General features: G+C 42.9%; 1 protein-coding gene across 11 annotated transcripts in view; it reads left to right on the top strand.

Moving 5' to 3' along the window:
* ADD1 (adducin 1) overlaps positions 1–14,747 on the top strand; it is an 86,877-nt gene that overhangs the window by 33,778 nt on the left and 38,352 nt on the right. For all 11 annotated transcript variants that reach the window (XM_025921811.2, XM_025921812.2, XM_025921813.2 and 8 more), the window contains exons 2-3: positions 6,400–6,614; positions 11,842–12,004. In XM_025921811.2, coding sequence (XP_025777596.1) covers positions 6,420–6,614; positions 11,842–12,004 — 358 coding nt within the window. In that variant the 5' untranslated portion in view covers positions 6,400–6,419. The remainder of the gene's footprint in view (positions 1–6,399; positions 6,615–11,841; positions 12,005–14,747) is intronic.

The raw sequence follows: 14,747 nt of genomic DNA, 5'->3' as shown, positions 1-14,747 counted from the left end.
TGGATCCTGACAGTGAGTGGGGCTGGAAGGTTTGGAAGAGAGAACAGTTCAGGTAGGTCACTAAAGGCTCCTTCAGCACCTTCCTGCGGGGTGCCAGGCATGACACGTGAGAGCGGGGGTGGTTGACCGCTCGCTCACTGTGCTGTCTCTGCTGCTGTCTTCAAAGCTCAGTAGATACCCGTTCACCAGGTGACTGCTACCTGCCCCGAGCCTCCTGGAAGCAACTCCTTAGCTCTAAATGCATCTCTTCTGTGAAGCCTTCCAGACAGCCCTCTGTATCGGTTTCTTGGGGCTGCCGTCACAAAGTACCATTGCCTGGGTGACTCAAACAACAGAAATTCATTGTGTCTCAGTTCTGGAGGCCAAAAATGCAAGATCAAGGTGTCAGTAGGGTTGGTTCCTTCTGAGGCCATGAAGATGAATCTGTTCCAGGCTTTTCCACTAGCTGCTGGTGACTTTCTGGCAGTCTTTGCTGTTCCTTGGCTTGTAGATGCGTCACCTCAGCTGACCCCTACCTTCCTCACACGGCGTTCTTCCTGTATTCGAGTCTGTATCTAAATGTCCTCTTTTTATAAGGACACCAGTCATATTGAATTAGGGATCCATACTATTTCACTGTGACCTCGTCTTACCTAATTACATCTACAGTGACCCTAATTTCCAAAAAAAATGAAAAAACAATGAATTTTGCGGGGATACAGTTCCACCCCTAACACCGTCGCTGCTCTTTTTACCTCCCACCGTTGGGCACTTCTCCCTCGCTGATACTTAAGTAGGTTTCTGTCATGGCACCAAGAGTGTTTGATTACATTTATTTGTCTCTCATCTACTCATTTTCTAACTTTTTATCTCTGGTGCCTCACACATAATGGGGAAAGTAGCTGTAGTGGAGATCTGTTAAGCACTAGGAGATAACAGAAATAAAGGGAGATACTGCAGAGGTCACTTCTTTTCTTGTTCTCCTGTGGACAGTTCCAAAGGCTGTCTGGAGTTAGGTGTCAGATGGCCAAGGACACCTGCAGAAAGTACCACTTTTGTCACCACATGAGCATTTTTGATACCTCCTGGTTTATTTTCCATGGAGAAGTTCATTATCACCTGGCAGTCATGGTTCCTGAGAAATGTTTTAAGAATAATTAGGAACTGACGTGACCTTCTAGCACACGCTTTATCCCGAGAATTTTGTTAATGGCCACCTTCTTGTTTCAGCCTTTGGTTTGAGTGTTCTGCCTTTAGGGATTCAGAGATAAATTCAGTGAATGGTCAGACTAGGTAGCCATTAGCAAAATGTCTGTGCCGGAAGGGAGATGCCAAGAAGTAACTGAATCTGCCCACAAGCTTTAGAACGATCTCATAGCTATTTTAGAGAAGCAAAAATCTGTCTGGTTTCTGATCTAAGGTTTAGTTATATATCAAGATGGATCATTCTGGGCTAGAATACCTTTGGTAAGAAAGAATATTCCAGGGCATACTTTGTCATTTCCATATCAGTAAATAATGTATGAGGCAGAGTGGTGTCTTATGGGACATTAGACAAGGGGTGTTAATCTTAAAATGTCTTTTCATCCCAGTATCAGTGATATCCGTGTGAAAGAACTTGCTGAAATGTGTTCATCTGAAGGCAGGCAGGGACCAGCTTATGTAAGGGGTTTTGAGACGTGCTTTATTCTAAGAGGAAGGAAAATTATGGAGCCTTTCGGACCATACAGAATATATAGTGAATCCTGCTTTATCCTTCATCCAGCTTCGACAGTTACCGGCTCATGGCCAGTCTTACCGGTTTTGTGTAAGCCTTACTCTTCCTCCCTCCCACCCCCAGAGAAGCTTTAGGCGAATTCCAGATACCATGTTATTTCATCCATAAGTATTTCTGTGTGTGTGTCTTATATAGCTAATATAACCATAATAAGATCATACCTAAAAATTTTAACAATAATTTCTTCATGCCATCCAAGACTGGTTGATGTTCAGACGTCTTATTGTTTCATATGTCATTTTTAGATTTAGATCAGGATTCAGCTAAAGACCTATTGTTAGCCATCAGGTTTTAAGCAGGAGAGTGAGTGCTATGATCAGACATGTTTAAACTCCTTGGTTTCGCTGGGGGAATGGGTTGGTGTGGGGATTATTGGGAGACAGGAAGTGGAGAAACTAATTAGGAGGTAGTTGTGTGTCCAGGAGTGTGTGTCCAGGAGTGACATGGGCAGGGGGTGGGTGCGAGATGTAACGTGGGCAAGCCAAGCTTGGTAGTCAAGGCTCATCCAGACCTTTGGGTTCTGTTGAGTGCATTTGTGTATTTGAATGGATTGTTCCCAGAGATTTCGGTGATTTTAAGTATCAACATACTAAATTTAGTGAAATCTTAACATTTTTACACAGGTAAAATTAGAGCACCTTTGTAGAATATTGAGATGGAGAAATGCTGATCCATTCTTGTCTTTTATCAATTTATTCAGCTTTAGTACAGCTCATGTGATACTGTGTCATCTTGTCTGTGTAATCATAATTACAGTATTGATAATATTACAGAATAGAATAGAAAAATTATAGTTTTTCACTTATATGGTATAATCTCTTATGTATGCTATGCCAAAGAATCTATAATTTCATAATACTGTATTGAGCAGATTTTAATATTTATGTTATGACCATTCATGTACTGTTAGACATTAACAACTAGTGAGCTTGTTACTACCTTTTAAATTATTTTAAAATACTCTAAGGTTGCCAGAAATTTTTTTGCATCTGTATTTCCCCATTTCTTTTTTAAAAATTTGAATTAAGTAATAACTTAGTTTTAGAGATCTTCCTAGAAAAATTTGCTGTCTTAACATGCTCCTAAAAACTAAGCTCATGAAACTTGAGTGCACAAATGACAAAAACTAAATATAGCTTTGTGCTTTAAAAATGGAATTATGTTTATTCTTGATTAGTAGGCTCAGAATATATATACTTTGGTTTTGATTTAAATTTATAGACTTCCTTATTGAAGGAAAGGAACACATGCGTATCTAGTCTGCACTCTGCGTCTTATCCCATTCACATGGCAATTTGTAATAAAAAGAGAGCAATCTCTGCCTTATCTTTAACAAGTGTTTCAGAGATTCTGTGAGTCAGCTCTGGGAACCAAGAACCAGCGATGGTTGCCTCTAAAATGTTGCCTGTGTCCTTATTAATTGGTGAAAATGTCTTCCAATTGGGACTCAGTAATAGAGAAGTAACAATACTGCATATTCTTCTTCTTCCTCTCTCTTTTATCCTTGATATAGAACCTTTGTTTCATTGGCTCAGAATGTTCAGCTTCATTTACATCTAATGAAGAAACATTAGACAACCATTATTTTATTCTTTGCATCATTATTTTAGAACAAACTAGGTTAAAGTAAACAGATTAAACTAAAATTTTATGGGATATGTTTAGAGAAGAGTAAGTTTTAAAGACTACATTCATGGGGCGCCTGGGTGGCGCAGTCGGTTAAGCGTCCAACTTCAGCCAGGTCACGATCTCGCGGTCCGTGAGTTCGAGCCCCGCGCCGGGCTCTGGGCTGACGGCTCAGAGCCTGGAGCCTGTTTCCGATTCTGTGTCTCCCTCTCTCTCTGCCCCTCCCCCGTTCATGCTCTGTCTCTCTCTGTCCCAAAAATAAACGTTGAGAAAAAAAAATAAATAAATAAATAAAAAAAAAATAAAGACTACATTCAGGTCCTGGGTTTATTTATTCTGTGTTGACCTTTAGTCCCTGATTGTTTTTATACCTTGTCTTTGAGTCCTTGAAATGTGTCACTTTAAGCATATATTATTTCTGTCCTATCTTTAGGTTTCAGAAGAACAATATTTAAATTGATCTCTATTAAAAAAAAAAAAAAGGTTTTCTCCAACTGATTCTTTGGCTGTTGATACCGTAAGATATTTTTTATATAAACTTTTCTTTAAAGCCTTGCTATTCAGGGGCACCTGGGTGGCTCAGTCGGTTAAGTGTCTGACTTCGGCTCAGGTCGTGATCTCATAATTCGTGGGTTTGCGCCCCATGTTGGGCTCTGTGCTGACAGCTTGGAGCCTGGAGCCTGCTTCCGATTCTGTGTTTCCCTCTCTCTCTCTGCCCCTACCCGCTCACGCTCTGTCTCTCAAAAATAAATAAATGTTAAAAAAAAAAAAAAAAGCCTTGCTATTCACATTGCAGTCCAAAGTCAGTGGCATTGGTCTGACTTACGAGACATGTAGCAATGTAGCATCTCAGGCCATTGATTTCATTCCTTCTCATCCCTTTGGGGACCTTCTCCCCCCCACTGCTGCCTCTGTCCCCTCCCACTGTCATCCTCATTATTTACAGTATGGCTTACAGGTTAAGAACAAAAGCTCTGCAGCAGATGACCTGCACTTTGAATCCCAGCCCTGCGCTTTCTCTGTTGAGTAGCTGAGTTCCCTCATCTGTGAAGTGAGGAAAACAGTGATATGTCAACAAATAGGGAAGGGCGCCTGCCTGGCTAGGTCGGTGGAGCTTGTGACTCTTGATCTTGGGGCTGTAAGTTCAAGCCCCATGTTGGGCATAGAGATGACTTAAAAATAGAATCTTTAAAATAAAAAAAAACAAACACAACCACAAAACCAAATAGGGAAGTTGAGAGGATCACGTACAAGTGAAAACCAGTGTCTGGAACACACCCTCTCTTTCCCCTGAGCACCATTATTTCAGTAACAAGCTGTCCTGGGACTTTGCAGCTTAAAATAATTATCTTATTATCCATAGCTCATGATTTTGTGGATCAAGAATTTAGGCCCTTTCAGCTGCTCAGTTCTTGTGCTCTTTGGGGTATCCACTGAGGTCACTTGATAATTCTCAAGTTTTTTTTATTGTTATTTTAATTATTACATTGTAAGAGTTCTTTATATATTCTGGATGCAAATCTCTTCCCAGATACATGATTTTCAAATATTTTCTACCATTCTGTGGGCTTTCTTTTTACTTTCTTATGTGTCCTTTGAAGCACAAACATTTTTAAGTTTGTGGAAGTCCAATCCATCTCTTTTTTTCTTTTTGTTGCTTGTCCTTTCAGTGCCATAAAACTTTGCCTAACCTGATGTCTCATGGATTTACTCTTGTGTTTTCTTCTAGGAATTTTATAGATTTTGCTGTTACATTTACGTCTGTGTTCCATTTGGGATGAATTTTGTGTGTAGTGTGTAAGGAAGGGGCACCAATTACGTTTCAGTTGCTAACTTAATCAACTTGGAAATCTCTACCTTGCCTATCCCGTGTGGCTTGAGGAGCCGTTGTCCACTCACCATTCAAATTCTGCCTGTGGCCCCTGAGTCTGTTTCTCACCCTGTCTCTGTTTCCTTTCCTTCTTGTTCTTAATTTATTCAAAAACTTTTGTTTATATACAGCTCTATGTTGGGAACTATTCTAGGTGCTGGTTCTGCCCCTTGTTCTCACGTTGTGTTCTGCTAGCCAGTGTCCCCTTCTCTCCGGCTTTAACTGCTGTCCCGGTGCTGATGACTTCTGAATCAGTGCCTCCTCTCTCAGTTTGTGACTCCAGCTTCCCCAAGGTGAGGACAGTATCTGATTAATTTTTGTGCCTAGCACAATGGCTAGACATAATAGGTGCTCGGTAAGTACTGCATATATGTAGTTGAAGCTGTCATTCAGTGTCTTATACGAACAATAGTAATTAAACTAATTGATTAGTAAAGGGTGTTGTCTAGAGATTTAGTAGTTAAAGAATATAATTTAGTATTTGAACATCATTTCAGATAAAAAGATTGGGATTAAAAAGTGTAAATAAGTAGCTATAATAACAGATTTTTAAATTTGAGTCATTTGGGCATCTTTTAGGTTAGTCACAAATTAGGCACATTGACATTTTCAGGATCTGCCGTTCTTTGAGCTGAAAAGGTGATGTTGATGAGGAGTATTTCCCATTTTCTTGAATCAAGATGTGTGAGCAGCTTCTTATTGATGGGTTTGGAAAATCCTTTGCAAAATCAGTACTGACATAATCTTGGAAAAATACTATAAATCAGATTTCTCCAGAAATGAACTCTGCTGTTGGTAGGTCCTGTCTGGGTGGACAACATCATGACTTAAACCGTCTTGTCACAGTTGAATATCGAGTTCTTTTTCACTTTGACAGAGGACTTAATAGCTTTGTGAGATTGTTCTGTTGTGTGTGAGGAACAATGGCAAGGACAGACGCCCTTGGCCTTGGGTTCGTAGAAGGGGCGGGAGGTGGCTGATGCACCGTGTGCCTCAGGCCACAAAGAAGCCTCACGCGCCGTGGCTCTGAATCCATTGGTCACAGCCCTGTCACGCTGGAGGCTGGGTTTGTCAGGTTGGCTGCTGGCTGTGAAATGCTATTGGACGTTGACTCCAACACAACGCTGTCTGTGTGTTGATTCTGTAGGAGCCGAGAAAGACTGTACGATGAACGGTGACACGCGGGCTGCGGTGGTGACCTCGCCACCCCCGACCACAGCGCCTCACAAGGAGAGGTACTTCGACAGGGTGGATGAGAACAACCCGGAGTACTTGCGAGAGAGGAACATGGCACCGGACCTTCGGCAGGACTTCAATATGATGGAGCAGAAAAAGAGGGTGTCTATGATCCTGCAGAGTCCCGTAAGAGAATCCTTCTCTCTGAACCAGTGCACTCCTCCTCCTCCTCCTCCTTTACCTCCTCCTCCTCCTCTACCTCCTCCTCCTCCTCTACCTCCTCCTCGTCCTCCTCCTCTTCCTCCTCCTCCTCCTCCTCTTCCTCCTCCTCCTCCTCCTCTTCCTCCTCCTCCTCCTCCTCTTCCTCCTCCTCCTCCTCCTCTTCCTCCTCCTCCTCCTCTTCTTCCTCCTCCTCCTCCTCTTCCTCCTCCTCCTCCTCCTCTTCCTCCTCCTCCTCCTCCTCCTCCTCTTCCTCCTCCTCCTCCTCTTCCTCCTCCTCCTCCTCTTCCTCCTCCTCCTCCTCCTCCTCCTCTTCCTCCTCCTCCTCCACCTCCTCCTCCTCCTCCTCCACCTCCTCTCTCCTCCTCCTCTACCTCCTCCTCCTCCTCTTTCTCCTCCTCTTCCTCCTCCTCCTCCTCCTCCTCCTCCTCCGATGCGTCTGCTCTTAGCTGTGTTTTGTGTGTCCGGGTCCATGTGTTTTCACACAGGAAATCAGTGCCTCGCATGTACGTGCAAGGCTTTTGAAAGAATTTTGTCTAGTTCACGTTATCAGTCAAAATAAATGAGAACTCTTCAGTGTCCTCAAGGAGGGGAGGTGCTTTCCTTCTCTTTTTCACTCTCTTACTACTTCTCCAGAGAGTCTGTTTATTTCAGGACCCTTTAAAAAGGGCCCTTTCCGGGGCGCCTGGGTGGCGCAGTCGGTTAAGCGTCCGACTTCGGCCAGGTCACGATCTCACGGTCCGTGAGTTCGAGCCCCGCGCCGGGCTCTGGGCTGATGGCTCAGAGCCTGGAGCCTGTTTCCGATTCTGTGTCTCCCTCTCTCTCTGCCCCTCCCCCATTCATGCTCTGTCTCTCTCTGTCCCAAAAATAAATAAAAAACGTTGAAAAAAAAATTAAAAAAAAAAAAAAGGGCCCTTTCCTCCAGACCACCTAGCTTAGCGCCGGGCACTTACTGGGCCTTACCCTGCGCCTGATCGTTGATTGGGTTTCCCTTCAGTTGCGTCAGCACTGAGAGTGGGAAGCGCGCCCAACTCTGCGTCTTGTGCTTGCGTCTCCACGTAAAGTAGTTCTGTCTTATTGTTTCCTCATGTTGATGCTGCTGCCCTTGTATATGCTTTATTCCTTTTTATCCTTCTCGTCTTGTTTGATGCCCTTAATACTTTGAGGTATCATTTGGCAGGTAGTCATTGAATTTTTTTTAATGTTGATTGTCTCAGCAGCATATAGCTGTTCAAGGAACCTAAGGAGTTAGCGGTAAACAGGACAAATAAGGTCTCAGATTCTAACAGATTCTATTTGTTTGGCCGTTATTACTGTTTGCTTATTGTTGAGGCGTAACTTAGAGTGATGCACAGAAATCTCAAGTGTACAGCTTGGTGAAATTTGATGTGTGTCACACCCTGTGTGAGCACCCAGGTCAGGGAGAGGACTTCACACTCCCCTCGAAGGAGGTGAACAAGAATCAACAAAGAGAAGTGTGGTGCAGGAAGCAGTGGGGTGATTAGATTGAGTGGTGGTTAGAACAGGTCTCTCTGAGAAAGGGACGTCTCACCTGAGTCTGAATGACTGGAAGGAGCCGGCCATGCAGGGGTGGCGGCGGGGGGGGGCAGCCTTCCAGCTTGAGGGGCAGCTGACATGAAATTCCTAGGATAGCCAGGGGTGTGCTCTGTGGGCTTGGAGAGTCAGAAGGCACCAGTGTGGTCTAAGCACAGGAGGCAACAGGGAGGGGGCAGTGAAGTTGGATGGTGGGGAGGGGCAGGTCCTGGAAAGCTGTGTAAGCTCACATCAGGAGTTTGTTTTGTGTTCAGAGTACAGGAGAGAGTCATTGGAGAGCTGCAGACAGGAATGACACTATTTGGTTTTTAAAGAAGTTATTCTGGGTTTTGTATGGAATGAGTATTATAGGGGCGCCTTGGTGGCTCAGTCGGTTAAGCGATTTCAGCGCAGGTCATGATCTCACGGTTCGTGGGATCAAGCCCCACATCAGGCTCCATGCTGATAGCGTGGAGCCTGCTTGGAATTCTCTCTCTCTCTCTCTCTCTCTCTCTTTCTCTCTCTCTCTCTCTAAGTAAATTATAAACTTAAACACACACACACATATTTAAAAAAAAAAAGAAAAAGTAATTGTAGGGGTGCCTGGAAGGCTCAGTCAGTAGAGCTCACGACACTTAATCACAGGGCCAAGAGTTCAAGAGCCACGTAGGGTGTGGAGCCTACATTAAAAAAAAAAAAAAAGTATGGGGTAAGGGAGAAAGCTGTCTTCCAAGCAGGAGGTGGTGGTAAGTTTTGCATTTTATTTTGAAGGTAGGATACATAGGACTTGCTGATGGCTGGTGAGGAAGAGGTGGTAAGAAAAAAGAAAGGAATCAGGAAAACATTTAGACTTTTGGCTTGAGCAGTTTCCCATGTAAAAGCCGCAAGAAACTAAGTACAAGTCCCCAGGGGTAGAGTGCAGAAAGGAAACTTCCAGCACATCATGTGCAGGCCCTGGGGACTGAGCAAGCCCCCATCCACAGGTTGTCTAGAGCACAGTAAGCATCGGCTGTTACCAACCTGAATGCAGTGTGGGACCCTGGAACAGAGGACAGAAGTCGAAAGCCTAGAATTGCTTTCTAGTAACGCACTGGTGCTGGTGTCTGGTTTTAGGAGCACGGAGAGTTGAGTCAGTGAGGGGAGTGGGAAAGGCCTTGCCATGGCCATGGATGCTGGTAGTTGGACAGATGCCACAGGGAGCTTGAGCACACACTTGAGGCTGGTTCTCTCTTGTCAGGGAATAGTAAGTGGAGCCACCTGCTGAGAATGCGCCCAGGGCATTGTGCAGGGGGTGTGAGGAGAGAGTGGGTGAGGGGATGGGCTGTTCCTGGGTTAACGTGAAGGGCGCGTCAGGTCAGGGTCAGGAATTCATAGTGAGACAACATAGCATGGTCTGGGTTTTTTTTTTTTTTCCCCCTCCCTCTAGCCTCTCTACTCATTTGAGCAGCATGAATAGAAAGAGTGAAGGGTTGAACTTAACCAGGATTAGGGTTTTGTTGGGTGAAATGGTGGAGAGTTGAAGGTGTGAGCAAGGGAATGATTATAATGTTAAACCAAGGGTCTAAGTTGGGTGAGGGAGGTCAGGACTCAGGAAAGGTAAGGGATGGCAGAAAGGTGTTAGGGTCATGACAGCGTTGAAGAAAAGGGTGAGCTGGATGCTGGGGGGGGGGGGTGTTTGGAGAACCCATGCTTGGTTCTGACACTGAAGAGGGGCGCAGTTCCTAGGAAAGAGCATGTCCAGGGCATGATCGTGGACAGGGGAGGCTGAGGTGAGTTGGATGACAGGGGCATTGGAGGAGAGGTGGTCAGGAAGCAGAGAAGTCAGGTGTGGATGTAGCACCAAGGAAGCACACAAGGTCATTGGCCGGTGACTGCTGGCTGGAGCTAGATTCTGGGATCCAGACAGGTGGCTCCCGGCCCTCACTGGTCACCGCTAAGCTCAGCTCCTTACTGCACGTGTAAGTCATCTGGGATGCTATTGACACAAAGGGCCTCTCGCCCTGCGGTCTTATTTTTGTGTTGTATTTGCTAAGCTTTAAGTTCCTTGATGGCAAGAACCATTTTTTCTATGTGTATAATCTCAGTACCTAGAACAGCACCTGATACTTCTGTGTGTTGTGCTGTGTACACGTGCTGAGTTGTGATGTCGTGCATGTACATATGTGGTACCTGTATGTTGAATTGAGCTTCCTGCACATATGTCTGTGGATTTGGAAACTGTGGAAATAGATTTTTTGGTTTTTCAGATTGAGGGCCCGTGAGGGCAGGGAGCTTGTTTTATGCAATTTTTACTTCCTCTGTGCCCAGCCAGCACACTCTGGGATGTTTGGTAGAGGCTCTCTGCATCTGTCTGTATCTCATCGTCTGTATCTGTGCATATCTGTCTGTGTCTTACATTCTGCATTGATAACAGAGTTCTGTGGATTTAGTTCTGTTTCTTACTCAGAGCACCTGTCAGCTTTTCCCTCCTTCCTTGACTACCACAGAATACGATCTGTGACATTATTTCTCATGATACAGTAAATAGGGGCTCCTCCAGCAGCTCTTGGTTCTTGACGTTCTTTTATACCATTACATTAAATGTGGTATGTTTGTTTGTTGCTTGCTTCCTGCAAGTGATAGTTCTATTTAGACTGCCCCTTGGCAATATATCTTTTCAGCTTTACATTGAGGCAGTGGAAAACTAGAAGAAAGTTTAGTATATTTTAATATAAAATCATCCAGAAGCCCTCAGAGTATTTAAAATCAGGGGTGGATAATGATTCAGTGAGTTCACATTTTCACATTAAATGTTATTTATTAAGATATTTCCTTATAGGGTATATAAAAATTATTTTATTGCGGTTTGGGAAAGCTATAAATCTGTATTGTTTCAGTAGTGACTTTATATGAAAGTCACTATTCACCCAATTTAATCCTTTTGCCTAATTTAGGATTTTTTAAAAAAATTTAGGATTATTTGATAAAGGACAAATGTTTTAGGGTTCCTTTTTCAACTTTTAAAAAGTAATTTCAAAAAATCTATTTTGAAAACAAATCTGTTTTGAAGAAAATACTGAGAAGCACAAAGTACAACATGAAAATTGCTAATAATTCTATCACTAAGATCATTGTAATGAACATTTTGATGTATTTAATGTAGTCTTTTTCTATGTTTAGATACATATTTTCTCTTACATAAAAAGGTTCCATTGCTTTCTAACCTTTTCACGATCAAAAGTATATCAGGAACAATTTTATGTCCTTTCCTTTTTCTCAGCCTCTTGTGTTGAATGTGTGCAGGGAATTCTGTCGTGAGGTGGGCCAGTGTGTTCAGTCAGTTCTCCACTGTCTAAAATGTCAACATCACCCGTTTTCCCGTCTGTCATTCATGATAGAATGAACATTCCTATGAATAATTCTTTGGACATGTCTTGATTATTTCTTTAGAAAAGATTATCAGCAATAGAAATGTTCAAAGATTTAAGCTTTTATACTGTTTAAATTACTTTCTAGAAAGAATGTAGCAGTTTATGCTCCAAGTAGTAATATATGAGAATATCCACTTACTTTTCCAGCACTGGATGAAAACAAACAAACGGGTCTATGTGATAGTTACCTGTGCCTTCCCAAGGAACAGAAAAGAAATAGTGTCTCACTGTTGTAATTTGCTTCCAATTAGGCTTTCTGCGAAGAGTTGGAATCAATGATACAGGAACAATTTAAGAAGGGGAAGAATCCCACAGGCCTGTTGGCATTACAGCAGATTGCAGATTTTATGACCACGAACGTACCGAATGTCTACCCTGCAGCTCCGCAAGGAGGGATGGCTGCCTTAAACATGAGTGAGTAGCTCCTGACTCTGCATATATGTTCTGTCGTTTTGTAGGTTAAATTTTCTGACAGTTTTGGGGTGCCTGCATGGCTCAGTCAGTTAAGCATCCGACTCTCGATCTCAGCTCAAGTCTTGATCTCAGGGTCGTGAGTTCAATTCCCACGTTGGGCTCCACGCTGGGTAGGAAGCCTACTTAAAAAAAAAATTCCTGACAGATTTTTACGTGAAATAGATCAGTATACAGTGTAATACATAGAATTGAGATTTTTGAAAATTAATATTTTAGTTACAGTAAAAAAATAGTCTGTAAGTCTGAAAATGTCTTGAGTGTAGAGGCCTCCTTTTTTATGAGCCATTAACTGTTATTTCTCAGGCAGATGACATTTTAGGTGGCTTCTCACACCTTTTGTGAACTAAAATTAATCAGAAACAATGCTTGTGAAGCATTGCACACATCAATTTTGCCTGAACTTCATTCAGGCAAACATTTCTTATCCACCGTTCCTTATTGCTGCTTGTAAATGGGCGAGAAACAGAGAAATTCCGAAAGAAAGCCAGGGGGAGATTGTTGGATGGGTGAATGTGAGCAAAGAACGGGTAGCTGTGCAAAGGTGGAGGGGCTTTGCCATCGCTGTTGAATTTGTAAACGTTCACATGACGGGGTGAACCTAGGGCAGCTTGAGTACTGTGTACTGACCTACTGTGTACTTCTCTGGACCAGTGTCTGCCGGTTCTAATTGGATAGTCAGATTCTTTTTTTTTTTTTTTAATTTTTTTTCCCTAACGTTTATTCATTTTTGAGAGACAGAGACAGAGCGTGAGCAGGGGAGGTGCAGAGAGTGAGGGAGACACAGAATCTGAAGCAGTCTTCAGGCTCTGAGCTGTCAGACGGAGCCCGACTTGGGACTTGATGAGATCATGACCTGAGCCGAAGTCGCATGCTTAACCGACTGAGACACCCAGGTGCCCCTGGATAGTTAGCTTCTGATGGGCCAACGTAAGACAGTGGTTTCTGTTAGGTCACCTGGTGTTTGCAGTTTGCCTGTCAGTTCCATAGTATTCTTAGAAGTTGACTGACACCCACCAGAGTGATGCATCCATTAATGTCCAGAGAGTGATGAAAATAACATTTAATTCACTAACTCAAACTTTTACCCTGAAGTCAAACGGTAGTCGGTTTTTCTTGTTTTCACATGGATTTTTAATGGAATCCTGTGCTGTCTGATACAGATTAGGTAATAAAAGGGTGGTGTAATGTATTTACTTACTTGCATATTGTCTTCTAGTCAGAGAAAAGGAAATTTTATTTCAGTAATGCCACACCATGAAAAGAAAGGAAGAAAGCTAATTAGTTTCAATTATATCTAATGATATGTTTCTTAAAAACACAAATTGAAAAACAAATTATTACAGCCTTTGTTGTAAAATATATAGAAATAGCATAGAATAAATGATCTATAACTTATAAAGGATTTTAAGGTGAATACTTTTATAACTCCTACCCAGGTTAATAATAAAACGTTATTGATCACTTGGCCTGTTTCCTATCATCCTCTCAGAAGGAACCCACCATCTTTTAAGAATTACTTATTTATTTATTTATGTTAATTTTTTTATTTTGAGGCGGGGGAGGAGGGGCAGAGAGAGAGGGAGAGAGAATCCCAAGCAGGCTCTGCCCTGTCAGCGTGGAGCTTGACGAGGGGCTCAAACTCACAAACCGCAAGATCATGACCTGAGCCAAAATCAAATGTTGGACACTCAACCGACTGAGCCACCCAGGCTCCCCTAAAAGATTTTACTTTTAAGTAATCTCTCTATCCAACGTGGGGTTCGAACTCACAACCCTGAGATCAAGAATTGTACTGACTGAGTACAGCTGGTCACCCCAGGAACCTCCATTTTGGCTTGTAACCACTGCCTTGGTTTTTCTTCATGGTTTCGTCAATCAAATGGTCATCCCTAAATATTTTGGTTTGGTTTTTGTCTGTTAAAAAAAATTTTTTTTTAATGTTTATTTTTGAGAGAGAGAGGGAGACAGAGTGTGAGCAGGGGAGGGACAGAGAGAGACAGAGAGATACGGAATCTGAACCAGGCTCCAAGCTGTCAGCACAGAGCCCAATGTGGGGGCTTGAACTCAAGAACTGTGAGATCATGACCTGAGCCGAAGTTGGACACTCAACCTACTGAGTCACTCAGTCGCCCCTTTTCTCCTTACATTTAAAGAAAATGGGTTTGTGGACCTGTAGAGTTTTTTGGCTGAATTTTGCTGATTCCATCTCCATGGTGCTGCTAACATTTTTTTTGTCTTCTGTATTTACAGTAAGTTGGTAGTTGGATCTAGATGCTTGAGTGTGTTTGGATTCAGTTTTTTGGCAAAGCCTACTTTGTAGGTAGTACTGTGTTCTATCAGGAGTAGGCACGTAGTCTGGTTGTTTCTTTTTTGCGTTAACAGCCACTGATGCTCAATAAATAGATCTATTAATTTAATAAAGGTTCCAAGATGGTGATGTTTTAATTCTATCATTCCTTCCTTTATATTCATTAGTTAAAATATTTCTATCAAGAGAAACTTCCCTGGGAAATGGGGCATGGCTGGAAAGGGGCCACACCCTTCCCCATCACTCATTTCATGTTCAAGGGGAGCCTCTTGCTGAACTGCTTGTAAATGATCTGTTTCTGGGTCGGGGTTTCAGACGTAACAGAGCACTTTCCTGGCTGTGATCTACTGACCATCAGGCATGCACGCAAAAAAG

Source organism: Puma concolor, chromosome B1 (assembly GCF_028749965.1).
Source record: "Puma concolor isolate L17-30 chromosome B1, mPumCon1.1.hap2, whole genome shotgun sequence".
NCBI lineage: Eukaryota > Metazoa > Chordata > Mammalia > Carnivora > Felidae > Puma > Puma concolor.
The sequence above is the reverse complement of the archived record's forward strand: the minus strand, read 5'-3'. Positions and strand labels throughout refer to the sequence as shown.